Source organism: Anas platyrhynchos, chromosome 6, assembly GCF_047663525.1.
Source record: "Anas platyrhynchos isolate ZD024472 breed Pekin duck chromosome 6, IASCAAS_PekinDuck_T2T, whole genome shotgun sequence".
In the NCBI taxonomy this organism is placed as follows: Eukaryota; Metazoa; Chordata; class Aves; order Anseriformes; family Anatidae; genus Anas; species Anas platyrhynchos.
In genome coordinates, this window is record NC_092592.1 from 26,759,057 (window position 1) to 26,784,392 (window position 25,336).

Consider the following 25,336-nt stretch of genomic DNA (forward strand, 5'->3'; position numbering starts at 1 on the left):
CTGTCTTCAGAGAGACCCCCACCTGCCCCAAAGCAGTGCTATGCTCACTACAAGCATTTGAATTAAATATGATTTATTCTTTCAGTTAAAGGATGCACGGATCTCATCGGAAAGGATCTGACCACACCGTGAGCATGGTGACCATCTCTGGGATCCTGTGATGTAGGATGGGCATCGGCTGTTTTCGCATTGCCCCTGTGCTTATGGACGCCTGTGACAACATTGGGCTTATTTCCTTTCTTCCTCTGTTTCCCACAGGTTCATGAAAGTGGCTGGCAGCACGGTGGATGCTGTTACCTGGCAACAGTAGGTATTCACCATTCCTCCTGCTTTCCTGCACTAACTGCAGCGATCTGACCATGTCCAGGGCAGGACTAATGGGCTGGCTGGGTGGGGAAGGGGGCAGATAGCGGGAGCCACCTCTGCTGTGCTTGCACTGCCTCTAAATAGGAAAAGGAGGCACTGCCCCTCCTTCTGGGGCCTCTGGAGCGAACAGAGGAGGGGATGTGTCCACCTCTACCACTGTGCATGAGGCAGAGGCCAAAACCACCTGCCTGCAGGAAACCAAGCCCTGCTGCGGAGCGCTGCATCCACAGCTTGGGGTGCTGGACGGGGTGGGGAGGAGAGGGAGGGGAAAGACGCATGTGGTGGATCCAGGGGACTGCCTGGGAGTCCTTTTCCTTCCTCCCCATGACCGCTGGACCAAGGCTAAGCTGGGGGCACTCTCCTTTGGAAGCAGAGGGCAGGGTGAGACCCTTTGTTTCCTAAAAAATTGTATTTGCTCTGGTACTTTGGGCACAGGAGCTGGGGTCTCAGTTCCCCGGGTGGGTCCTCAGCAGCCAGCGCTCTGGGGGTACTCAGGGGGTTGCTGGAGCAGAGCAGCATGGCAATTCAGGGCTCCCTGGCCAGGGTGCAAAGGCATCTGCTCTGCTCCTGCAGATCCCACTTGCTCTCACAAACCCATCTGGAGACCTGCAGAAAAGAGCTCGGAGGCTTTTAAGGCACAAGGATACCTTGTGAGCACACCCGGGGTCTCTGTGCCATTGCGTGAGCCTGGGATCCTCCTGCAAAAGCAGTGTCTGTGTCTGAGAGTGGTTTATGGCCGTGGGGCCGGCTGGCACCCGGCAGGTGCCGTTCCTCGGGGAGCTGGGGCCGCTGCGCCGTGCCGTGTGGCTTCCCTGCAGCAGCAGCAGCTCGGTGCGAGCGGGGCAGCGGGGTAGCAGAGCTCTTGGAGCAGGATTTGTGTTACTTACAGGCTCACGCTGTGCAATGATGATCTATGTCTCAGCTGGGAGTTTGCTTTTCATGATTACACGATGTGCTGATCGCATTTACTTAGTCCAGGAATTCGCTTGCTGAAACGGGGCTTGATGGCTGGGCCAAGCCCTTGGATGAGCTGCAGGAACAAACGTCCAGCCTTCGCGCAGGGAACTGCCCGCACGACGCCTTGCAAACCCTTCCTGGCAGGAGCAGGGCAAGGTGCAGCAGGCAGGGCGGGTGGCACAGCCCCTGCAGGCAGGCAGAGCAGCCAGGACGTGGCATGCTGAATGCTTCCACGCAAGCACAGGAGCTGCTTCTCCCCCGGCCTGGGTTTCCAGCTCGGGAGGGTTGCACCCGTATGCTTTTGTGAGGACTGGCAATGGCCACGGCTCCAATCTGGGCTTCTGTACTGTTTATGAGTAAATGTCAAAACAGTGTCTCATCCCTCTGCTCCAAACAGCAAAACAAAACAAAACAAGGTCCTTTGTATCCAAGAAGAAAATTATTAGCAGGAAACTGAACTGCTGTCTAACTGCAAGCACGAGCCTTTCTGTTCCAAACCCTAGCGTCCTCCCGGGATATTGGTAATAAATTTGTCAAATCTGTTATTCCTTTGAAAAGGTTGTGCTCCATCCAGAGAGGGAATTGAGTGGGGAATATGTTGCAGGGATCCCTATCATCTGTGCGAAAACACACGACTGTTCCCTCTTCTTGAAATACATCTGACAGAGAAGTGACACTGGGTGTAAATAAGCAGACTTGCCAGCCTTTCTGAGTATGGTTTCACTTACATATGTAACTCAGCATGTGTGCCTCCCTCTTCAGAAGTAATGTGTTGCTGGAGAGGGATGTGTGAATGGCTTAGAAATGCTCAGGGAATTTCCACTAGCAGAGGGTGTGGCAGGTGGGACTGACAGTGGCTCGGAGAGCTTTGGCGTTTCTCGTGCAATTTAGTTTATGTTTGGTTAGGAGTAAATGCTCGGTTTATTGCAGACCCCCTCTGCCTCTGGAAGCACGTTTCCACCACTCAGAAACCTTCCCAAAGCTGTATCTCCTCTTGGCTCTGCTCGGGGCTCGGTGTTCCTGCACACGTTCAAGATTCATTGCCTCCTTAACCTGCAGCCGTGCCTTGGGCCCGTTCCTGTGCGTGGCTGCGCGGCTGGTTTTCCATCTCAAGTGCCGTGCAGGGCTCCAAGTTCGGCTAATTTAATGGGCAAATTCCCTTTGTGCAGCACTCAAATCCCCATTAATTGTGGGGAAGGTAAATGCTCACGTCTTCAAAGCCAGTGGACAGCCATCCCTTTAGACCTTTGGAGAATACCATGTTACCTTCCAGGATGGAAACTCACCCACGTTGTATGGCAAAGCAGGGGTGCCAAGCACACAGACGAGTGTGGGATGCTACTTAAAGTGCTTTAATTGGGCTGGGTTTGGATGACATCCCTTCTGGCCTCGATACGTGGAATATTCAGGCAGAGATGCTCCCGAGGCGGCAGCGGTGGCAGGACCCGTGCCCCTCTTTGGGGAGATGCTCAGGGACGGGGCCACCCATGTTGGCAGAGGTGTCCCGGTCTGGTGACAGCCGGGTGTGATGCTGACGGCTGGGTTGGCCCTGCTCGTGTCCCCGGCAGGCCCTAATTCCGAGCAGACTCTCCCCGTAGCGGCAGGCAACAAAGTAGATCCGGAAATTCCTGAGCTTTGGGAAGTGGGCTTTAATGTAATTAGCTGCAACAGAAGAAGAGGTCAGATAATAGGGGCAAAGGTTTCTCTTTAAAATGAAAGGGGAGGTAAATGAAACCAGCTGCCCAGGAGCCAGTGCACTGCCTTCATTAAGTACGGTTCGGTGCTTGTGGTGCCAGCAGAAAGCTGTGGATCCTTCCAGAAAAGCATTGCAGGGGTGGCAGGGCAGGGGCGTGCTGCCAGCCCCTCTCCGGCACCAGGGCACCTCCAGCTCAGCCGTGCCCCGTTGTGCTCCCTGCAGTGCTTTTTGGTGGGCTGCTGCCTTTTCGTTGCTCCCAGGCTGTGGCTGCAGCCAGGTTTTAGGGCCAAGCACGGGGTGCTGGCACAGGCCGTGGCTCACCCCATGGCTGGGGCCTGCCCACGATGCTGTGTCTGCCTCCGGGGCGATACAGTGGGGCCTCCCCCAGCACGCTGTGCTGAGCCCCTCCTGGGTTCCTGTGGTGTATCTGAATGGGGTTTTCCAGCAGTGGGGTACCCCTTGCTCTGCAATGGGCTCAGCTCCATACAGCACACCGATCCCTGGGACAGCCAGACTTTATTTGCTCCATCCCTCTTTTCCTTAGCCGGCCCTTGTATCCCTGTGGATAGGTAGACAGCCTGTCTGCAGGGATGGAGCATCAAACTGGGGACACACTGAGCCAGCCCTGAGTGCAGACTCACTACCTAGTGCTCCCTGTACCAGGAGAAACCGCGTGCTCTGTGCCCGTGCATCCTTCAGGGCCAGCACCAGTGCTGTGTCATACCCAGAACCCATCCATCAGCCTGGGCTGGAGCTGCTCTGCTTGTCCCTGAGCCTCCAGAGACCCCGTGCTGCTCCGGGGGGGACCTGACCATGCATCTCCTTTGGCCTCAGACCTCAGCAGGGGGGCTTCAGCTACCTCTGCCCCTGCCTGTGCATGGTGCTGTTTCTGCTGCTGCTGCCCGGGGACATGCTTGTGCTCGGCAGCGCCGGGGCTCTGCAGCTGCTGCTGGCGGTTTCGAAGGTTGGAGCGTTGTGGCTGTTTGGTTTTTTTTTTTGTTTTGTTTTGTTGTAAGTCAAGTGCACTGAGTCATTGTGAATATCAGAAAAGCTGCAGCCTGTGCTCTTGGGAATCATCCACGCCTAACGCTCGCTTCTTCTGCTTTGAGGATCTGTCGCTTGTTTGCGTTCTGTGCAGATTTCTGTGCTGCCCTAGCTGACAGCTGAGGTTCTCTAAAGGAAATGCACTAACGTGCCACTAACCCTACAGCCGCAGATGACCTCCCTGTCATCAGTGTCCTTCCCTGGTACCAAAGCAGCGCAGACACCCACACCTCTCCTCTCACAGGGCTTGTGCAACTGGTGCCATTTTTCCTCCTAACCAGTTTGGAGGTGTTGAAAGGACTTGTTTTTGTCCCAAAACTTGCAAGGCAGATCTGCAAGAGGTCTCTGGCGATCTCAGAGAAATCCTGGGACTGTCTCCAGGTTCCATGTAAAAACCCAAAGCCACGGTGCTGCCCTCCTTGCTGCCCCGAGGGGCGAGCTGTTAGGAAGGTTTCCTGAGACCAAAGCAGGTTGATTTCTGCTTTTCATCCCTGCGCCAACACCAATTTCTCTGTCTGGTTAATGCAGGTGTGAAATAACTGTGAGTAACTCTGTCCCAGGGCTTAAAGGTAAAGCTGAGATCTTGTCCCCTGCTGGCAGCAGAGCTGTAGGTGAGAGCACACCTTGCTGGAGGAGGATCTGACCATGGGGTGCCAGCTTGCCTTTGGTTTCTGAGGGTCTCTTCTGGGCTCTGAGATTGCGTTGGTTTTACAAGCTGAGCCCACGGGCTGAGGTCTCACTAACTCCATCCTCTCCCACTTCACACAACCTCCCTTTTACAGCCCTGCAGCCAGTTTTCAGCCCAGGTGATGCGTGTTTTTTTTTTTTGTCCACAGCAGTCCAAAAAATTGTTTCTGTTCAGTTCTTAAGTGCTGTAGTAAAATCCAAACATCTGCCATCCCCAGAGTCCACTGCTTTGTAATTTTGTCTTAAAAAGTGATCTCTGTAAGCCCCCTGGCTGCCTGCTGCTCAGACCCGCTGTCCTCTCGGCAGTCAGCAGCTCGGTGAGCGATGGCAAGTGCTTCCCAAGCCCCCCACCCAGAGATAATCTCTGCCCTTGCAGTCAGCACAGATGTGCCAAAATTTTCTTCCCTATTTCCCCCTGATACAAAACTCTGGGGTGAACCCGGGGTCTGGCTGGCACGATCCTGACTTTCTCTGCGGGACACAGCTGGAACCACGCACCTGGGAGAGGATTTGCAGAGCAGACCTTTGGTGTTTAGGGCATCTGCAAGCTGAGCTGTAATTCGTTCCTGCTCTGGGATGGCCAGTGCTGGCTGCTCTCTCCCTGCAGCCCTGCACAGCTCCAAGCTTACCCCGTTACCTATCACTGGGTCGGAGCAGTGAGAGGCAAGAATCCTCTCTGAGCATTCGTGCATGTTGCACGTGTGCCGTGTGCTCAGGCTGAGGCTGATTTAGGCTGCAGCATCCTTTGGGGGGGCTCCTGCCCTCACCTTCCTGCACCCACGTAGAGAGGGGTTTGCTGACAGTCTCTGCAAGGAAACGTTGCTGCTGCCTCTCGTCTCTGCTGGTCCTGGTCCTAGAGAGACAGCAACATTCAGCACCAGGCTGTCCAGTGTTCACAAGGGTCTCGCTGTGGGTGAGATGCTTGTCACATGGGAATCACCCTGTGAAGGAGCAGGCACCCCCTGAAAGGGGAATCTGCCTTTCTTCAGACCCCAGGACACTGCGGGCAGCATGCAGTACGTACCCACCTGTCTGCAGCAGCGTCACCCACAAGATGTGTTACCAAAAAGCCCAGCTGCACCCTTCTGTGTTTATCTCCAAGCTCTGAGCCCTGAGGAAACCTCTTTGCCATTTTTCCAGCTCCAGTGCCAAGGGCGGTAGGGCAGCCCATGGCAAACCCCCCTACCGCTCCCCAGCGTGCCCTGAAAACACCCATGGGGGCAGGTACAGGTGCTGTAAGGTCCGTGCTCCATCACCTCCTTGCTGAGGAGCTGTGCAAGGGGTGAAGGGCCCACATAACTCAGATTAACACTAGCCCCCCCCAGCCACTGTCATCCCCCTGCTCCTGCGTCACCCGGCACGGCTCCGACGTGCACTGGGGCTCGCTGCTGCACACTGCGGATCCGGGAGGAGGAAGTTCACAGAGCTGCTCTTGCAAAAACCATTTATCAGCCAAACGGCTGTCCCTGGGGTGTGTCAGTGCACGCTGCAGCAGGCGTCCTGGTGTCACCAGCAGCCCCTGGGACATCTGCAAGGGGTGCCACTGCTCCTTGTGTGACAGCAGAGGTGTCAGCCCCGGACACTCACACAGGAGCCTCCAAACACGGGATTTTGCACCCCAGGGCAGCCTGCTTCACCTTATATCCCAGAGCCAGGAGCCAGCACTGAGGCATTTCAAAGCCTTCCTCCCACACTTGGAGACAGCTGATTCAGATTATGATTGGCAGCACTAGAGCCGTGTTTTATGTAAGCGAGCACATGGAGAGCAGGAACCAGCCCGCTGGATGGGAAGCGCTCTGTGCCATTTCCAGGCCAGCAGGGATCCCTGCAGGAGCAGGACTTCCCTGCAGCATCTGCAGGGGGGATGCAGGGCAGGATGCTGCCTTTCTGCAGAGGGGCACACGGCTGTGGGCTGTGCTGGGACGGAGAATGAGGAAAGTACTGAGCAGGGTTTGCACTGGTGCCCTGGATCCCAAGCCTGCGGACCCCAACGTCACCAGTCCTTGCTCAGAAACACCGGCAGGGCTTAGCCAGGTGGGTGCTGGTGCTCAAAGCAGAAGGGAGCGCAGTCTGGTGGTCTCCAGGAGCAACGCCAGTGCCCCCATCTCCTCCCAGGATGCCCTGATCTTCCTTTTTCCAGTGTGTCTCAGAGAGTGTTTTGCTGTTAGGGATCCTTCTCCTTGGTGTCTATGTAGTGATCTCCTAAGGGGCCCTTTATTTAAGCCATTAGATGTGTATCTCCCCTTTTGACATCCCATAAAAGCAATCTTCCTGGTAACAAGGAGGCTGGCCCCCTTGTGCACATGCCTTTGGAAGCAGAGGGGAGGGTGCTGGTCCTTCAGCAGCCCTGGGTGCTGTCAGTGCTCTTCTGGGTGTAGCTGCTGCTGGAGGAGCAGGGGACAGAGCACCAAGCCTGCAGAGGGGAGCCCAGGAGCTCCTCGGTGCATCCTAGGTGTGCTATCACAGGCACCGTGTCTGAGAGTCCCCTTCTGTGGGCTCTCAGTGCAGAAGGTGCTGCAAAACCATTGGTGTTTTGCTCCTGTCCCTTTGCATTCTGCTCCCAGCATCTCTCTTTCACCAGCAATAGATCAGCAAAACTTCCCGTGGTTTCCGCAGTGTGCAATGCTCTGTATGCAGGGTGCAACCGCCTCACATCCCACTCCAGAGACCAAAAGTATCTGCTAGACGTGGGCACAGCCAAAGAGTGCAGCAGGGTCTCTCCTGGAGGGAAAAAGGCTTCTTGGTGCAGGACAGGAGGATGTGGGCTGGGGCAGAGCTGCCAGTGGTCTGATTCTCGCCTTCTTTTTTTCCTTCCAGTTACTACATCGATGGCCGGGTGGCCAAAGTGACCGACTTCCTGAAAACGCGCCTGCTAGACACGCTGTCCGACCAGATCAGGAAAATCCAGAAAGTGCGTGAGTGCAAAGGGTCTGCACGGCGAGAGGCCACGTGCCCACGCTGCTGCAGCTCAGCACCCCAGCCTGGCACCGCTCGGGGCCCCATGGGGCTGGTGCAGCACCCAGTGCTCGTGGGGATGGACGGGGGCAGCCAACAGGAGTGCCCAGGGATGGGAGGGGAGATGGGGCAGCACCACGGCCAGCCCCGAGCAGGATGTGTAGGGTGTCAGGAGGGGAGGTGTGCTAGGATGAGGCAGGACGTGTGGGCAGGCGCTGCTGTGCAAAGCCTTTCTAAAGCAGTCCACTCTCTGGAGTCTTCCACCCAAAAAGGGAGCAGCATATAGAGTGAGTATCCTCCAAACCATGCTCCCCAGGAAGAGGAGAGGACCAGGAGGAACCAAATCAGCCAGGTGATGACCACAGCCTTGCCTGCAGGGCAGTGGCTCAGGAGAGGACTCGTCCTGATCCCTGCTCTCTGCCCATGCATAGAGCACTGCTTGCGACTCTAACTGCTGCAATTCCAGGGCGATGTTCGCTAGCAGAGAATCACGGTCACTATGAACAACTGTTTTTTTCCCCCAATGATCGTGTTTTGACTGTGTTATAAAACCCAGCTGTTGCTGTGTCGCAGCCCGCAGCCCTGGCTAGCGCAGCGCGCAGCGAGCCTTCCCGTCCCCGCCGGCCAGGGGTGGCTCCGGCTGCAGCCCCTGTGCATGGGACGGGGGCTTCGAGGGGTCCCTGCTTTGTCTCCTGTAGGCACCAGGGCTGTGGCCTCGCCGGCACAGCTGCCAGTCCAGTAGCTAATGAGGAACGCGTATTAATTGGGGAGGTGATTAAGGACTAGGGGACATGTCCGTCCGCTTCTCTTGTCTAGGTTTTCATCCCATACCAGTCACCACGCTGCTGTAATTCCTGCAGGGAGAGACCATAGGATGAGTAAACAACTCGAAGAGGCCCCAGGAAAGGGGATGTGATGGTCGGCACAGCAAAACTGGGGGAGAGGAGCTGCTTGCCGAGTCCTCCAGCACAAGCTGGGGATGAGACTGGCATGTGGGAGATCCCCCCATGGCAGGGAGCATGGGATGGGCATGGGGGCGAGCACGGGGCATCACCCCACCCTGCTCCCGCATGGAACCATGGCACGTGTCCCATATTGGCTATGGGGCCACCATGGGGAAGGGCAGGAGACAGCCAGGATGCATTCATGGGCAGCTGGGTGGTGACAGCCCGGCAGGACGGGGCACAAGCCCTGGGGGTCCCTGGTCCCCATCCAGCCCGCAGCAGCGAGGAGCTGCCCGCCAGCGGGTGTGGGAGAGGGAAGGGCTCTCTCGGGAATGCCAGTGTGGCTGAGCGAAAGCACAGCGCTGGGTGCTAATAGCCTCCAGCTTGGCTTTGAGTCCGTGCATCCTGCCGGGGCTGATTAGAGCAGCTGGGCTTGTCCACTTCCCTGTTTTATTGCTTCCTCTCCGACTGGGGAAGGTGGCGGGCTTAGATAATTACAGGCAGGATGCCAACACCTCTGGGGCTTCAGTCAGGGATGTCGACTCTCGCAGGCTGTGAGTGGGAGGCAGCCCAGAGCTGGCGTATTTAACAGCTTTGAGGGATCCCAGTCCATCCAGCACATTCCAGCGCTCCTCACTAATGGGGCAGGATCCGTCAGGCTGCGCGGCGCGCTCCTCGGGCCGTGGGGCTTGCAGACATCTGGCTGCGGGAGCTCGTGGCCCGGCCTGGAGAAGCGGGGTTGTCAGAGAGAAGAGGGTTTGTCGCGTGGTGCCGCAGGTTGCTCGGGCTGGGAGAGGGCAGCTCCTGCCACCTGCACTGTGTTGTTGTGCCCAGCATCTCGCTGGGGCTCTGAGGGGTGGCAGCGTGCCTGGATATGGACATAGCAGCTGTGCCAGGGACCCCACAGGTGGTGAAGTGGTCCCTGCTTAGCCGTGGTGCTGCCATGCTTGGGGACAGCCACTGTAGTTCCCACCATGCCTTCAAGGGGCTCCAGCACGTGCCCATGATTCTTGAGCCTTTGATGCTCTCGTGCTTGGCTGTGGTGCCATGTCCCATGCTGCAGAGAGGTGTGGGTGCTCCCGTGCTGGCAGCCACATCCCCTCCCATCACACGCTGCCAGTGTGCCAACACACCGTGCCCACCTCGGACATAGCCATCCCGTGCTGGAGACAGCAAACCCTGCCCTCCCCGGGGCATAGGAGTGAGGTCTCGTGCTTGCCTTTGTGTCTTGCACAGGTCGTGAACACCTACACGCCGGGCAAGAAGATCTGGCTGGAAGGCATTGGCGCTACCTCGGCCGGAGGCATGAACAACCTCTCCGACTCCTACGCGGCCGGGTTCCTGTGAGTATTGCCCGCTCCCCAGCACCAGGGCACTGCCAATGGGGGGGTGCTGTGGGGGTCACCCGGGGGGTCAGCCCTGTGCCCAGAGCCCCACAACAGCACCCTCAATGTGCCCACAGGGTGTGGGAGGGAAGGGGAGGCTGTGACCTGAGCTCCCCAAATCCGGGGCTTGCACCCCATGGCCTTGCCACCCTTGGCCAGCTCAGGAGCACCCGTGCTCTCTTCCCACTCTGCAGCCCCACATCCTTGCATGCGTTCACTCCCTCCTTTGCTCCCTGGGCATTTGCATCTCTCCAGAGCACAGGGTGCAGGCTCTGGTCTGGAAACCGTTTTCCCCGCTCCCCCCCGGCTGCAGGTGGCTGAACACGCTGGGCTTGCTGGCCAGCCAGGGCATCGACGTGGTGGTGCGGCACTCCTTCCTCGACCACGGCCACAACCACCTGGTGGACCAGAACTTCAACCCCCTGCCGGTAGGTCTGCCCGGGGGTGCTTACAAAGATGCGCCCTTCTCCTTGATAGTCTTTTTTGGGGGGGGGGAATCTGGTTCTTCTCTTCCCTGCGCAAAGAGCAATGTGTTGCCTTTGTCCCTGACCCCTCTCGCAGACGCCTGGCTTCACCACAGAGAGATCCATGGCACAGCTGAGGATCCACCTCTGCTTGTGGCCTGTTTGAACTCGGCTCGCAAATGAATTTTTCCAGATCCATTCCGTTCAGTGTTAATAGGAGGCATTAGTTAATGTCAAGCGCAGCATGTTGGAGGCAGATGGGGGAGCATTGCCGCTGTGCCTGGAACTTCATCCAGTGCCCAGGACTCGGGAGCGTGGCAGGGAGGATGGTGACACTGTGGTGGCACCGGTTAGGATGGGAGACAAGGAGCAGGGCACAACGGGGACGGGCTGAGAGACAGCCCCGGGCAGGTGCACGCGGCAGGATCAGTGCCAGCCCCATTGCTGGCCTGGGGACAGCAGGGTTGGAGCCTCAGCCCCCACTGCAGGGCTCTGAAATGGAGCTGCAGGGCACGCATGGCTTCACACGGGGCAGCAGCTCTCAGCAGTGCCCTGCAGCATCCCTCGATCTTCAAAAACTCCTGGGCAGCTGGGGCTTCCCATGCAGAGGGTGCTAATAAAGAAAGCATATGCAAAAGCCTTTTAAAAGCAGCAGGTTTCCTTTTCATCTGTTTATTTTTTTTCCTTTTTTCCCCCTTTGGTCTAGTAAATCCCCCACCTTGTAAGCGGAGAAGCTGGGAGGGCGGCTGGGTGCTCTGCACACCCCGGGAAGGAATTTATGGGGTTGCTGCAGGGCAGCGCCAGGGGAGGAGTTCAGGGAATGAACCGAGGGCTGGCAAAGACAATGAAGGTATTGAGAGTAGATCGTGCTGTTGTTTTAAAGGCAGTTTTCCCAATAAATTAAACACCCCTCACAGCCGCTTCCTCACTCCCCCACATGCTTCAGAGCAGATCCTCTTCCCACCTCACAGCACCGTGCTCTTGTACAAGTGCCAGTGCTGCTCCCCAGGCCCCTTCCCATGCTTCAAAAGAGCCACGAGCAGGTGCAAATTGGTGCTGGGCTTCAAAGCTGCAGACATGAAAAAAGCCCAGCGAGACCAGACCGTGACCTGCACCGAGGCGCAGCGGCTGCGATTTTCCCGTGGGAGCTATCAGCGGGATGAAAGCGGCTGGATGTACCTGTGCGGGGTCACCGGGCTCTGAAACCCAATCTGGATGTACCTGTGCGGGGTCGCCGGGCTCTGAAACCCAATCTGCCCGTCAGCGGCCGGGACAAAGGCTTTTCCACCAGCAGGCTGGGTGTGAGTCAGCCGGCTGCTGAGAGAAGGGCAGCGGAGTTTCGGGATGCAGGTCACCCCGGGTGCCCATCCACCCTCTCCAATCGGCTTCTTTTGGGACTATTGGGGTACTGAACAGGAGAAACAGGCTGGCACGAGGTGCCTGGACAGGGCACGGATGAGATCAGCCTGGGGAATGTGAATGCTTCTGCTGACCTTAACGCGGCTGATCTCAAGTGCTTTAATGCCTTGTTATTTCTGAGGGAATTTGTTCAGCTATTGGAGAGCTTTTTCTTCTTGAGCGACCGGGGCAGCCAGCCGTAAAATAATCAGGGCTTGACTGCGTGGCACGTGCTTGAGAAGCCCTTCACACAGAGCCTCTGTCCCGTATGTAAGGCTGCACGCACCTAAACCCATCCGAACGTGTGTGGGAGCAGGGAGTGGGGGGAACGAGGGCAGCAACCCGCTGACATTCACCCTTCACAGGGCAGTGAGTTTGAAAAGCCCATCTGGCATTTAGTGGCTGTATGCTCATTTTAGGCACACTGTGTGTAATGCTTCCCCCTGTCTAATATCACTCTGAAACAGTCCTGAATGATGCAAACCATTTATTCCATTGCAAAGTCCCCCCAGGTAAGTGCAAGCTCTCTCTTTGGGTTGTTAGAGCAGGTTAAACACCCTTTTAGATGCTCCTTCATGTAGCACCCCCCTCTTTTTTACTCATCCTTACTGCTGATTCCCGTTCCCTTAATGCGCAGGGAGAAGTGCTGTGAGGTTATAGCTATGTGTGGAGAAACTGGGGCATGTTTCTGGGTAGAGCCAGAGCGATTCCAGCTCCACGGAAAGGCCAAAGCTGAAATCCTGTCTCACATCTCCCAATAACGTGGCCCCTCTCAGACCTTCTCCCAAAGACTGTAGATGGGGCGACACTTGGCTCTCCCGCCTTAGGTAGATGCTAAAGCTTCCTCTCTGTCTGTAAATTTAATACACAGCATACGGAGGCATGCGAAAGGCCCCAGGGCTGGCGGGGTGAAGCGATGGCAGAGGCTGCCTGCTCAGCTGTGGCAGCAGCAGACAGGGTAACGCTGTGGGGGAATTGATGGTGTCCTTGGGAGAGCAGCGCAGCGGTGCGCAGTGCTCTGCCTGCCGGGGCCGGGATGCTGCGGGTGATTTTTCACCTCCTCTGCTTAGCCCACAGGCACTCGATGGGAAAGTTACTGTCCCCCCGGCCAGAGCCTCTCCTGCCTCGTGCAGCACAGGAGGGAGCCCCCAGCCAGGGCTGCGGGGGATGCATCCTCTCCCCCTGCACCCAGCCTGGCCCCGCTGCCCCGTGGCCGCGTGCACCCACCCCAGGGCGAAGCGGAGACCCAGCATCTGGGTCCTGCAAATGCTCCCTCTCCCACCTCCCAGCCCCACCAGCTGGCTGTGGGGCTGTGGGGCTCAGCCACACCACGGCACTGACCCGTCTGCACGCTCAGCACTGAGCCACCCCGCTGCCAGGGTCCAGGACCCTCAGCTCGGGGCCGCCCGAATGGGGCCGCGTGGCGCCGGGCGCTGCACAGGCAGAGGGGAAGGCAGCGTCCCAAGGCAGGGAGTGACGGAGGGTGGGGAGAGGGAGCTGGTCCAATGGAGCTCGCACACAGATGGAAGCTGTTCCTCAGGGCCATAAATCTGCAGCGCGGGTGTCTGGCACCCCCATCTGCCCCGCACACTGGAGCACGGGCTCTCGCGCGAGCGACGCCTGCAGACAGGGAAGGGACGGGAGATGCCTCGTGTGGGACGTGGGCTCTGGCTGCGGGACTGAGGGATGAAACCCCAGGCAGATCGAGTGCGAGCGAGGGAAGGGCTCTCCCAGCACAGCTCTGGCCAGAGAGCGGTCCTCTGATGGGCAGAGGGGAAATGGTGCCCTGCAGACATCCCCAGTGAGCTCCCAAACCATGGGTGGGGGCTGCCCAGTGCAGGTCCGAGGGGCTGAGCACCCCTCTGCTGCCTTCAGCCCTGTGCCATGTGCCAAGGACTGCAGCATCCCCTGCTCATCCCCGCCCTCACTGCACTCAGTCTGCCAGGACCTCTGAGCCTGCTCTGAGGCTCCTTTTATCTGCAAACAAGGAGACAGATTTAAAGCGCTTACTCTCTGCTCGCTGTCACATTGGGTTAAGGGGCCTTTCCCTCTTCGTGCGCCATAAAAAAAGCCTCTGAAGTGCGTATGCTTGGACTCTCAAACGCTTCAAAGCCACACTGCTGCTTGCAGCTCGGCCCCCAGACGCTGGGGCTGTGGGACACGTGCAGCGAGGAGCCCCTCTGTGCACAGGCTGTGCGCCCAGCCACCCCGTGCCACCCACCAGCGGGGACAGCAAGGCGCTCCCCAGGGCAGTGCGCACTTGCCAGCAGAGCAGAGGGAAGCAGCGTGATGGGGAAGAGCAGCAGAAGAACAGAAAACAGCAAAACAATTTGCATTTGGTTCCCAACACATCTGATCCTGCAGCTCGGCTCCCTTCCTGCTGCCTCCATGGCCTGGACCCTGTTAGGGAGAGGTGATGACAAAGAGGGGTCTGGCTGCTCCTCCAGATGCTCTGCTGGCCGGGAGGGAGCTGCCTTGCTAGGAGACAGCACACAAAGGGCAGCGTTGACCAAGGGCTGCTTCAACCATGCCCAGGCAGTCTGTCCTTTCTGTGCCATCAGTTTTCAGTGGTGATTCCCATGGCTGCCACACTCGCAGCCTGGATTTTGCCTTAACGTCAGCGTGTGGCCTTTTCCTTTCCCTAACCACTCGGAGATACTCAGTCTGCAGGGGTGGACAGGAGCCAGCCTGAAAGAAGCCCCCATAAGCACACAGGGTGGGCACCGCAGCCACAGCAGCAACTCTCCTGCCCCGTGGAGATGCTCCAGCCCTGGCCAGGGCAGCTGGTGCCCACCTGCTCCCCCCTGCTCCTCAGCAGCAGGGCGCTGGGCAAGAAGCACCGTCCAAGAAGCACGCCGAGAACATGTGCAATGTTAAAAGCTGCATCGGCGCAGCCGTGCTGGAGCAGCGACCAGCCGCGTCTTGAACAGGATGCAAGGACCTCCGCAGGGAGAGAGCTCTGGATGCTGCAGATCCTTTAATCTAGTGGAAAAAAGAAAGAACAAGAACCACTGGTTGGAAGCCGAAGCCAGACAAATTCAAGCTGAAAGTAGGGGTTGTTAACAGCGCGGATGTTTAGCTGCTGGAACGGGCTCCATGGGAAGTGGCGGCTTCTCCACCCCGCCAAGCCTCCCGAACCACGGTCACTGCTTCCCTGGAAGGTGCTTTTGCCAAAAACAAGCCATCAGGCTCAGCAGAGGGATGAAAGGGCGAGCTCCTCTGTCCTGTGAGGTGCGGGAAGCCAGATCCCTTATCTCCGTGAGGTTGCTTGGGCTGTAACAATGCAGATCGTGGTGCAGGAATGGAGCAGGCTGTGGAAACCTGAGCACGCCTGAGGGACGGAGGAAGAGGTTGGATGGGTTTAGAAGAGGGAAGAAGCAAGGGGAAGAGGAGAAAAATGTGAGTGCTGACGGTGATGTGGGGCAGACTGGGCACCGCAGGGTCAGCAGTGTCCATCTCAGGTGTCCAGCTGCCTCTGCTGCTTGCAGAGGGGCTGCAGGTCTGGGACTCGAGTTTTTAGGCTATGGCAACCTCTTCTCACATGTGCGGAGTGCGCAGTTGGACACACTCAGACAGGCTGTAAAGCTGCTTTGCTGCCTGTAGGACAGATCACAGGGATACGCTCCTGCACCCCTCGTAGCGACCCTGGAGGCAGGAGGATCTGGTTAGCAGCTCTGTCTGAAGGGCTGGCTAATCAGCCACATTTCCAAAAGCTTAAGCTTCTAAAAGCTCCTGCAATGAATTAAAACGTGCAAAGAGATAAAGCGGGACCCTCTGGGCTTTCTCTGTCTGGTGGAAAGCTCTCGGGCCTCCGCTGGCCCCGTGGCACTCAGAAGACGTGGCTGGCCCGAGCCCCACAAATCAGCCCGCGTGAGACAACGGCCCTTCCTGCCCGTAAATCAGCCGTCCCGGCCAGGAGACCTCCTGATGTGCAGGGCGGCTTTGTTCAGGTGCTCCTCGCCTGCAGCTCCAGGGAGGGCTGTAGCAGCAGCACTGCTTAATGGGTCTGCAAAGTAATTAAAGCAAGAAAGCTCCCTCGGATCCCCGGGGACTAATAGCGGACCAGATTCCTTTCTGCTATTCCTCCTCTAACGTTACAGCTGGATAAATGGCTCACAGCAGGAGCCCTCGGCAACTCCAAAACCCCAGTCCTCCCCGCGGTGGGGCTGGCTGGAGCCGAGCACTTCTCCGGACGTTGCCGCTCCATGCAGGGCTCCCTGCACCAGGCTCCAGTGGCTCACTGCAAGGTGGCAGCACTGCCAGGGCATGTGGCAGGGGAAAAAGCCACCCTGGTGGCCACCAAGATGGGCTTCAAGACCAGCTTCTTCCCAAGTTGGTAACCATTTGAACAGGAGAGAAAAGGAGCCGTAGCTGCAGGTGCCCAGCAGCCCCGATGGGATTTTAATTGGGGCTCACTCCTGTAAGCGGTCGGAGCAGCCCCAGAGCAGCTGGGGAAGTGCCCGCGCCCAGTGGTTTTGTGTTCGTCATGCTAGGTGCGTGTGCAATTCATCATCCAAATACTCAGTGTCACCAGCTCCTGGTAATTTATTGCAAGGAACATGATTTTGGCCCCTGCTGCAAGCGGGCTTGCGATGACGCGAAAAGCTGCAGCTGTCTTCAGCGCTTCCCTGCAGCAAGCTGGATAGCTCGAGCTCCTCCGGGTCTGCAGAGAAAGGCTCCTCTTCCAGCCCCTGGGTCATTTTTCTGGCCCTCCTTTGAACTCTCTTTGGTATTTCCACATCCTTCTCGAAACATAGGTTTCAGAGCAAGGTATCGCTGCTCTCCCTCTCCTCGTGCAGGTGTTGGAGGGACACATCAGTCCCCACAGCGCCCTGAGCATCCCTGCCAGGGCAGTTGGCAGCTGTGGCACCGAGGGCTTGGCTAAGCCACAGCTTTCAGGGGAGCATTTGACCCCACAGGCAATGGCTTCACCGAAATATTTCCCTCTGCCTTGAAGACATCCCACGCTGTGCGGAACAGCTCGTCCTGCACTGCTGCTCATTGCTTTACTGTCTTGTGGCATCTGCACGTGCTCCTCAGCTGCACCCGAATCTTCAAGGGTGGCCACCAAGTCCCCATGGAGACCCTTTGAGTCCCTGGCCGTGGCCTCCGTCACCCCCACAATTTGTAGGCAAAGGCAGCATCTCGCTGGTGGGAATGTGCAGAGGAGGTGAGAAACCCCACCAGGCTGCTAGGGAGAATTAAGAGCCTGAGCTAACAGGTAGCTCGGGGCGCTGAACTCATTTATTTTCAGCTCACGACCGTGGGGCTAAACACCGCGATCTGTGTTCACCTTTGGCCTCGCCATAAACCCGGGTAATTACTCATCTGTAACGACGCCTGCTAACCAGCACAGCTCCCCGGGGAGCCCTCAGTGCGCCAGGCGCTGCTTATCCTGCCAGCAGCACACCCGAGCAGGGTGAGCAGCCTCCCGCGACGGGGGAAGGCTGGCAGGCACCAAACCTCGGGTGCACAAGTGATGTGCTCACCTCTGCCCACACCCTCACCTCCCCCCTGGGGCCCTGGGTTTGCAGAGGAAGCGCTGGCGAGGCTGGTGTGGCACAAAGCCCCGTGGTTTTGGCCGGGAGCAGCGAGAGATGGGCAGGAGGAGGCTTTTCCTCCAGCCCTGTGGCTAAAGCTGAGCCAGCAAGGGGAAGTGGGTTTGGACGTCCCCGTGCTGGGACAGGCGGCACTGCTGGCACAGAACAGCCTGCTCCAGCAGGTGGGTGAACTCTGGGGCTGCTCCCACAGGCTGCACCCAGGGAAGAAGTGTGGCCCCGCTTGCACACCACGCAGCAGAAGCTCCGTGTCCCCGGTGTCACCCACGGTGCCTGGAGCAGTGGCAGGGACAGAGCCCCAGCGACTGCAGCCTGAGACTGCCCCTTCCCTTCCCACAACCCTGCTTCATTTACCGCACACCTCCCAGCTTCTGCAGCGGATGAGTGGGGGGCCCTGCAGACGGCGGCCGCCGTCACTGCACAGCCTCGCCTCCCTCCCCGGGGCTTGGGGCCCATCCTGTGTGCTGAGCGAGGCCGTGCCCTGCGGGAAAAAATAGTATGTGGTGACGTAATTAAAGGCTGCATCATTAAGGCATGTGTGCAGGGGCTCAACGTTTCCCATTTCTTGAGCGCTTTGGCTTCCCCGCACTATGGTCATGGGTGCTTAACTCCAAGGGAGGATCTAAAGGAGGAGAAATTCTGCTGGGAAATGGAGTGCCCTGAGCAGTCCCCAAAGTCAGCGTGCCATCAACATAGCTGGAGAGCTCTGGGGCTACAGAGAGTGGGGTAGAAGGGGACCCATGAAGGCATGGTCTTCATAGAAATCATCATCCCACATGTGTGCAGTGTGGGTCTGCAGCTGGGCTACGTGCGGGTCCATGGGACTGTGATATAGCACCCGTGCTGCTCCCCTCCGAGCCCCACAGCCCAGCCAAAGCCAGGCTCCTTTAGAGGACAGCGGTGTCTCTTGGTGTGGGTGAAGCCAAATATGCCTTCCTTAATCCTTAATCTCCTTCCCAAATACTGTTATGCCATTTTGGCTTGATCTGTGAAAAAAAAAAAAAAAAAAAAAAAGGCAGATGTCTGGCACAGAACATTTTCACCCAAACAGCCCCAAACTCTGCTAGGCTGCAAGCGGGGAAAGCAGCCTGTCCTGGGCTGGTGCTGCTGACTGTCCCCTCTGCCCCGCAGGACTACTGGCTGTCCCTGCTCTACAAGCGGCTCATCGGACCCAAGGTCCTGGCCATCCACGTGGCCGGGCTCCAGAGGAAACCCCGGCCGGGCAGGGTGATCCGCGACAAGCTCCGCATTTACGCCCACTGCACCAGCTACCACAAGTAAGTTGGGATGGGGTGAGGGGGCCTGGGGGCTGTGGGGCCAGGGGGAGCCCACGCCTGGGAACAGGGACGGCGAGGGACGGAGCGGTGGCTGTGGGGCAGCCCCGGCAGCAGAGATCAAGGGGGTGGATTTCACGAGGGGCCCCCCGGTCGGTCGGGTTACCCGCCTGGCCGCAGTGCCGGGGAGCCCGGCCTGGTTATTGTTTCGCTGATAAGGGCTTTCAAAGCGCCCCAGCGAGCAGGGGGGAGCAGCCACCTCCTCCGCAGACACAAGTTGCTATTGTGGAGGAGGAGAGGCTGTTTCTTTACACAGTCCAGATGCTTTCAACATGCCTCCAGCTCGGTAGGAAACCTTGTCCAGTAACTGACAGGTGCAAAGTGCTTTATAGCCTTTGTTTGGGGCTGTCTGATTAGGCAGGGACAGAGGATCAGTGTCTGGAGCTGTCAGTTCAGTGCCCGGGGCGGCGGGGGCAGACGCCACTCGCGCACAGAGCTCCCGTCCGTTCTCAGCCTCCTCCTTGCGAGGCCCTGGGGGGCTGCCCCGGGACCACCACCCCTGCTGAGGGCACCAGCACAGCACCACCTCGAGCTGTGCCACCCCTGGCTGAGGAGAGCAGGGGATGGTTGGAAAGGTGTCCCGATGGGGAGGTGGCATCTCCCCATGGAGGGGCAGCCAGGGTGGCAGCATCCCATGCAGGTGGCTGCAGAAGCCTGGTTCTCACACAGACACCCCCAAGCCCTTTTCTCAGAGGTGACACCCCCAGGCCACGTGCCAGCACACCCCTCAGCTCCCACTCTCCCCTTCGCAGCCACAACTATGTCCGGGGGTCCATCACCCTTTACATCATCAACCTGCACCGCTCCCGGAAGAAAATCAAGCTGGCGGGGACGCTGCGGGATAAGATCGTCCACCAGTACCTGCTGCAGCCCTACGGCAAAGACGGGCTCCACTCCAAGTAAGTGCCACGCTTACGGCTGGCTCTGCCACCGCCACCCCAACCCCGATGCCCTGACCCTGTTTTGTCCCCGCAGGTCGGTGCAGCTCAACGGGCAGCCGCTGGCCATGGTGGACGATGGGACCCTCCCCGAGCTAAAGCCTCGTCCGCTGCGGGCCGGCCGCACCTTGGTCATCCCCCCGCTGACCATGAGCTTCTACGTGGTGAAGAACGTGAACGCGCTGGCCTGCCGGTACCGATAGCCCACGGCGCACAACGGAGCCGGCAGCCCCGCTCCTGCCCCACGCACACCCCCGGGACACGCTGCCTCCTGGGCAGCCCGCACGGCCCCGCGGGGGCTCCGCACCGCGCCCTTCGGCCTCGCACCCTTGGACGCCCTCCTCCTCGGCAGCCTCCTCCAACCCGTGGCCAAAAAAGCTCCGCTCTGCCCGGCCGGAGCCGCTGCGACGGCGAACTGGGGGGGGCAGCGGGAAGCCCCGGGGCTCCCGGGGAGGGCTGGGGGCCGGGCCCCGCTCCGGAGGCGCCGTGGGCGGCCAGCCCAGCGCGGGCACCCTCCCCGGAGCCTCGCAGCAAGCGCATGGAAGCAGCTCCCTCTGCTGCCGCTCGGCCGCTGCGAGCGCGGCCCGGCCTGGACCAGCGCGGGGATGCTGCGGGGATGCTGCGGGGATGCTGCGGGGATGCTCCGGGGGTGCTCCGGGGATGCTGCGGGCCGGCCCGGGAGGAGGAGGCTGCCGGCTCTGCCCCGGGCCGTGCGGGCAGGGCTCGGGCCCACGGCTGTAAATGTTGGTAATTAAATTAATGAGGCCCGCAGCGGTGAGCCCGGAGGCAGGGGGTGCGCGCCCCGCGGCGGGGAGCTCCCGGCCCGAGCGGGGCTGGCGGAACGCTGCCCGCCGGTACCGGGGGTGCGGGCTGGAGCAGCCGGGACGCACCGGGACGGGACGGGACGGGACGGGAGGGGTAATAAAGCTGGGCTGTCCACCGCCACGGCCTCTTCTGTCCGCGGCGGGGCGGCAGCGGGGCGGCACAGAGCATCCCGGGGCGGCACCGGGAGCGCCACCGGGAGCGGCACCGGCACCGGGAGCGGGGCACAGCCGGTCCCGGCCGTGCAGGGTTACGCCGGGCCACCGGGGGCGCTGCACGGGTGGGCGCGGCGGCCACGGGCGGCGGAGCAGGAAGCGGCGCGGGGCGGGCGGAGCCGAGGGGTCCCGGTGCTGCGGGGTCCCGGTGGCACGGGGTGGGGTGGGGGGGGACCATGCGGTGCGTCCTGATCGCCAGCAGCGCCGCCGAGCTGCTCTTCTACTGGGCTGATGCCGCCTTCCTCCGACGGCTCCAGCCGCCCGCCGCTGCCGCCGTGCAGGTGGGGCGGGACGGGACGGGACGGGACGGGACGGGACGGGGCGGGGATGGACGGGACGGGGATGGACGGGACGGGGCGGGGGGCACCGGGGGCAGGGGCAGGGCGCGGAGCTGGGCTGGGGCAGGGGGTGCGGGGGTCCCGGGGTGCTGAGCCGGCCGTGCGCCCCAGGGCCCGGCGGTGGAGGACAGCCTGAACACGCTCTTCGCGCCCCTCATCATCTCCTGCACGGCGCTGCTGGAGAAGCTGTCGGACACCTACACCTGCTTCAGGGCTGAGCACGGGCAGCACCTCCACGTCCTGCACATGGTAGGGCAGGGCAGGGCAGGGGGAGCCACGGAGGGGGGCGTCCAGCCTGGGTCTGACCCCGCTGCGTGTTGCAGTTTGGGGATTGCTTGTACATCGCGGTCAACGGCGACGGGACGGAGAGCGAGGACGACCTGCGCAGGACGCTCTTTGTGCTGCGGCGCCTGGTGGAGGCTCATTGTGGTCTCGTCACGCTCGACTCCCACCTCATCCGCAAGGAGTGAGCGGGGACCACCAGACGGGGCGGGCTGGGGCATGGGGGTCCAGGGGAGATGCCAAACGGGGTGACTGGGAGCACATCTCGTAGCTGAGACCCTCCCATACAGTGATATCCCCGCCTGCTTTCTCTTTGCTGGGCTGCCGTTTGGGTTTGGGGGTGTCCACCTGCCTGGGGTGGTGATGTCCCACGCGTGGCTCATGCTCTGAGGCCATGGCAGGTTGCGGCCGGTGGATTCGGAGCAGCGGGAGCGCGTCTGGAGCCTGCTGCGGGGCCTGCTGGAGACCTACCTCCGCCTGAGAGAGGAGGACCAGAGCTTTGCCGTGGAGGTACCGTGCGTTGGGACCTGCTGGTCACAGCCTGGGGATGCCCCCCAGGCTGGCAGGGTGTAATGCTGCGTGGGGTCCCGGGATCTGGGGCAGGGTTCTTTGTAGGGAGCCCCCCAAGCCATGGGGTGCACGGGGGTAGGGAGCAGCCCAGGCCTGCCCTGGGGCTGTGTGGCTGGGTCTGGGGGGGCTCAGCCCCCTCCCTGCCATGCCACAGGCCGTGGAGCGGCTGATCCACCCCCAGCTGTGCGAGCAGTGCATCGAGTTCCTGGAGAGGCAGGTGGTGCAGTACATCAACGCCAGCCCCGAGCGCGGCGGGGACGAGGTGGGCCATGCCTTCCTGCTGGTGCACACCAAGCTGCTGGCCTTCTACTCCAGGTGCGCCCGGCCCCGGCTCCACCAACCCCCCCGGGGCAGCTCACCACCCCTCCTGACCCCTCCGTTTGCTGTTCTGCAGCCGCAACGCCAGCTCCATCCGCCCCGCCGACCTGCTCATCCTCATCCTCCTGGTGCAGGACCTGTACCCCAGCCAGAGCGCCGAGGAGGAGCTCGGCCCCCAGGTGCTGGGCAGCGACCAGGGAGCCCCTGGGGGGCTGATGTCTTGGGGGCCAGGGCTTGATTTTCTTCCTCTTATCTCAGAAGCCTGAAGCAGGGAAGGTGTTGCCTCAAGGACCCAAGAGAAGCGAGAGCATCCCCGTGAGCAGCCCCGGCTCCCACGGAGCTTCAGAGAAGGAGTCAGACGATCAGGTGAGAGTGGGTGGCTGCCCCAGGGCCCGGCACTTTGGGAGCTGCAGCGTGGGTTGCTGGCGGTGCCATGCCTGCAGGGCACGGCTGATCCAGCCCCTCCTGGCTGGCAGGACACAGACGATCTCTCCACGCCCGAGGTTTACTACACACCCCAACCCTCACCGGGCAGACACAGCACAGGTGAGTGCGAGGCTGGGAAGGAGCCGTGCGCCGGTCCTGCAGCCCCACAGAGGGTTTGGGGAAGTGTGGGGGGCTGGCAGGGAGGGCAGAGCGGTGGCGTTCCCTGCAGGCAGTGAGAGCTCGTCCGAGAGCCCTGAGCCGGCGGCTGCTGGGGATGCAGACTCTGCGGATGTCCAGGTGAGCGTGGGCACAGACTTGTTCCCGGGTCCATGCCTCCCCGGCCTGGCGTGGTGCTCTCTGCTGCCTCTGCTCCTCACCGCTTATCCCTCACGAGCAGCCTCCCCTCTGTGTGCTGCTCTTTGGGGATTCCTGGGCGCTTCCCTCGCTGCCAATGTTTTGCTGTGTGGCCCCTCCAGCTTGCTCAGTTCAGCTGTGCCTGGCTGCAGCTCTCGGGACGGTGCTTCTGCCCCCGTGTCCCTGCAGGAGGTTCTGGGCTGGTGCGGGCTGTCTCAGGGGGCTGAGCATCCCTCATCTCTGCCCAGGTGGCAGAGGACCTGCTCCAGACCTTGGAGCCCCTGGTTCCTGAAGCTTCAAACCCCAGGAGGATCTTCCTGGATGTCAACATGCGGGACGGCTACTGCCCCTTGCTGCCCCACACCATGCACTGCCTCCCGCTCTGGCCGGGCATCTCCCTCGTGCTGCTGACCAAGGTGAGCTGTAAGGTGCAGGCAGCGGAGCTGGGCTGGGTCCTGCCTCACCCCTCTCCCTCTTCTCCAACAGAGCCCGACGATCCACGTGGCCGTCACCTTGCACCAGCTGCTGGATGGGTTTTTGCTGCTGGAGAAGAAGCTGGAGGAGGGGCAGGAGGTGGGAGCCCCCCGCAGCTTCCCTTTCCTGGCCGAGCTGCGGCAGCGCATGGACAAGTTTGTGAAGAAGCTGAGCGGGCAGGACGTCCAGGTGGGAGCGGGGAGGCAAGGACCCCGTCCTTCTGCCCCGCTGGCCAGGCGCTGAGCCCTGTCTCTGTAGTTGCAGAACGCCTGGCTGGAGTTCAAGAACAAGATCTTCTCCCGCAGCGAGCCTGGGAGCAGCCTGGAGTGAGTACGGGGTGGCGGGGGATGCCTGCAGCCCCCGGGGATGTCCCTTTCGTGCTGAACACAGACCAAACGCGTGTCCCCTTTGTCCCCCGGCCCAGGCTGCTGCAGGCTGTGGGCACGGTGAAGCGGCAGCTCTGCTCCGTGTACCGCCAGCTCTTCCTCAGCTCCGCCAGCCAGAGCCTGTCGCAGGGCCTGCGGGACCGTGCCCAGAAGCTGATGAGGTGAGGGGGGTACCCGCACCCCCCGGGGGGCTGCCCCACAACCCCGGGGGGGGGTCCTGGACTCTCACCGTGCCTCTCCTTGTCAGGGAGAAGCTGCTGGACTGGCGGGACTTCCTGCTGGTGAAGAGCAGGCGCAACATCACCATGGTGTCATATCCCTCCCCGCGCCTCGGCAGGGCCGGGACCCCTGCAGGGAGGGCGGAGGTGGGCATGGGGGCGAGGTGAAGGCGGTCAGGGGGGCTTCCCCGGGGCCTGGGGAAAGAGCACCGAGGTTGTTGGATGCCCTTAACCGGCCCCACGTACCTGGAGGACTTCCCTGGCCTGGTGCACTTCATCTACGTCGACCGCACGGCCGGGCAGATGATGGCCCCGTCCCTCAGCGTGGCGGAGAGATCCAGCTCGGAGCTGGGCAAGGGGCCTCTGGCTGAGTTCGTCAAGAGCAAGGTAGGGGCAGGATGCGGCCCGGCAGCGCCTGAGCGGGGCCAGCGCTGTGCAGGCTGCTGGGGCTCAGCCTGCGGGTGCCCCTTGTCCCCCAGGTCTGGTCCCTGGTGGCACTGGCCCGGCGATACCTGCAGAAGGGCTACACCACCCTGATGCTGCAGGACGGCGACTACTGCTGCTCCTACTTCCTCTGGTTCGAGAACGAGCTGGTAGGAGGGGTGGGACGGGGCTGAGCCCCTCTCACAGCACCCCAGGCCCCCCATTCCTCTCCTCCCTGGTACGGGCCTGCCCTCTGCTGTCTTCGTCCCCAGGGCTACAAGCTGGAGGTGATGGAGGTGCCCGTCCTCTCCGACGACTCCGCTCCCATCGGGATGCTGGCAGGAGACTACTACAGGTCGGCAGCCCCCAGCCCTGCTGCTTGGCACCCGTGTCTGCCCTTGCTGGGACGGGGCAGCGGGGGGGTACCTGTGCTGGGTGCCACACAGCCTGGGGCTGCGGTCCTGGGGCTGCAGGGATGTCCTTGGCAGGGGCTTTCTAGGGGAAGCTGACCCAAAAGGGTGTGGTTTTGCAGACCCATCCTCTGCAGGCTGTGCCATTCCCTGCAGAACACCCCAATTTCCCCCCCCAGGAAGCTGCTGCGCTACTACAGCAAGAACCAGCAGGCAGAGGTGGTGAAGTGCTACGAGCTGCTGACCCTGCACCTGGGCATCATCCCCTCCGAGCTGGTGGTGCAGCAAGCCTGCGACTTGGCACGGCGCCTCTGGGAGCCTTCCCGCATCCCCCTGCTCTGAGCCGCCCCCGGGGCCGGGATTAAAGCGGGGTG

At 60.7% G+C, this 25,336-nt stretch overlaps 2 protein-coding genes across 5 annotated transcripts in view; both read left to right on the forward strand.

The window, feature by feature from the left end:
* Positions 1 to 20,669, forward strand: part of HPSE2 (heparanase 2 (inactive)) — a 98,244-nt gene extending 77,575 nt beyond the window's left edge. For all 3 annotated transcript variants that reach the window (XM_027460729.3, XM_027460731.3, XM_027460732.3), the window contains 7 exons: positions 259 to 306; positions 7,568 to 7,661; positions 9,886 to 9,992; positions 10,348 to 10,462; positions 18,586 to 18,731; positions 19,541 to 19,687; positions 19,764 to 20,669. In XM_027460729.3, coding sequence (XP_027316530.3) covers positions 259 to 306; positions 7,568 to 7,661; positions 9,886 to 9,992; positions 10,348 to 10,462; positions 18,586 to 18,731; positions 19,541 to 19,687; positions 19,764 to 19,929 — 823 coding nt within the window. In that variant the 3' untranslated portion in view covers positions 19,930 to 20,669. The remainder of the gene's footprint in view (positions 1 to 258; positions 307 to 7,567; positions 7,662 to 9,885; positions 9,993 to 10,347; positions 10,463 to 18,585; positions 18,732 to 19,540; positions 19,688 to 19,763) is intronic.
* Positions 20,670 to 20,861: 192 nt separating this feature from the next.
* Positions 20,862 to 25,333, forward strand: HPS1 (HPS1 biogenesis of lysosomal organelles complex 3 subunit 1). 2 transcript variants are annotated; one of them, XM_072039693.1, is made up of 18 exons: positions 20,862 to 21,044; positions 21,213 to 21,350; positions 21,425 to 21,567; positions 21,785 to 21,893; positions 22,108 to 22,268; positions 22,348 to 22,450; positions 22,530 to 22,637; positions 22,748 to 22,817; positions 22,927 to 22,994; positions 23,300 to 23,467; positions 23,538 to 23,714; positions 23,784 to 23,851; positions 23,950 to 24,072; positions 24,159 to 24,223; positions 24,371 to 24,516; positions 24,609 to 24,722; positions 24,825 to 24,907; positions 25,142 to 25,333. In XM_072039693.1, the coding sequence occupies exons 1-18, from the start codon at positions 20,940 to 20,942 to the stop codon at positions 25,302 to 25,304; spliced, it is 2,112 nt and encodes a 703-aa protein (XP_071895794.1). In that variant the 5' UTR covers positions 20,862 to 20,939; the 3' UTR covers positions 25,305 to 25,333. The 2 variants fall into 2 exon arrangements, with proteins under 2 accessions (XP_071895794.1, XP_071895795.1); XM_072039694.1 differs by having other exon boundaries at positions 22,533 to 22,637.
* Positions 25,334 to 25,336: the final 3 nt, after the last annotated feature.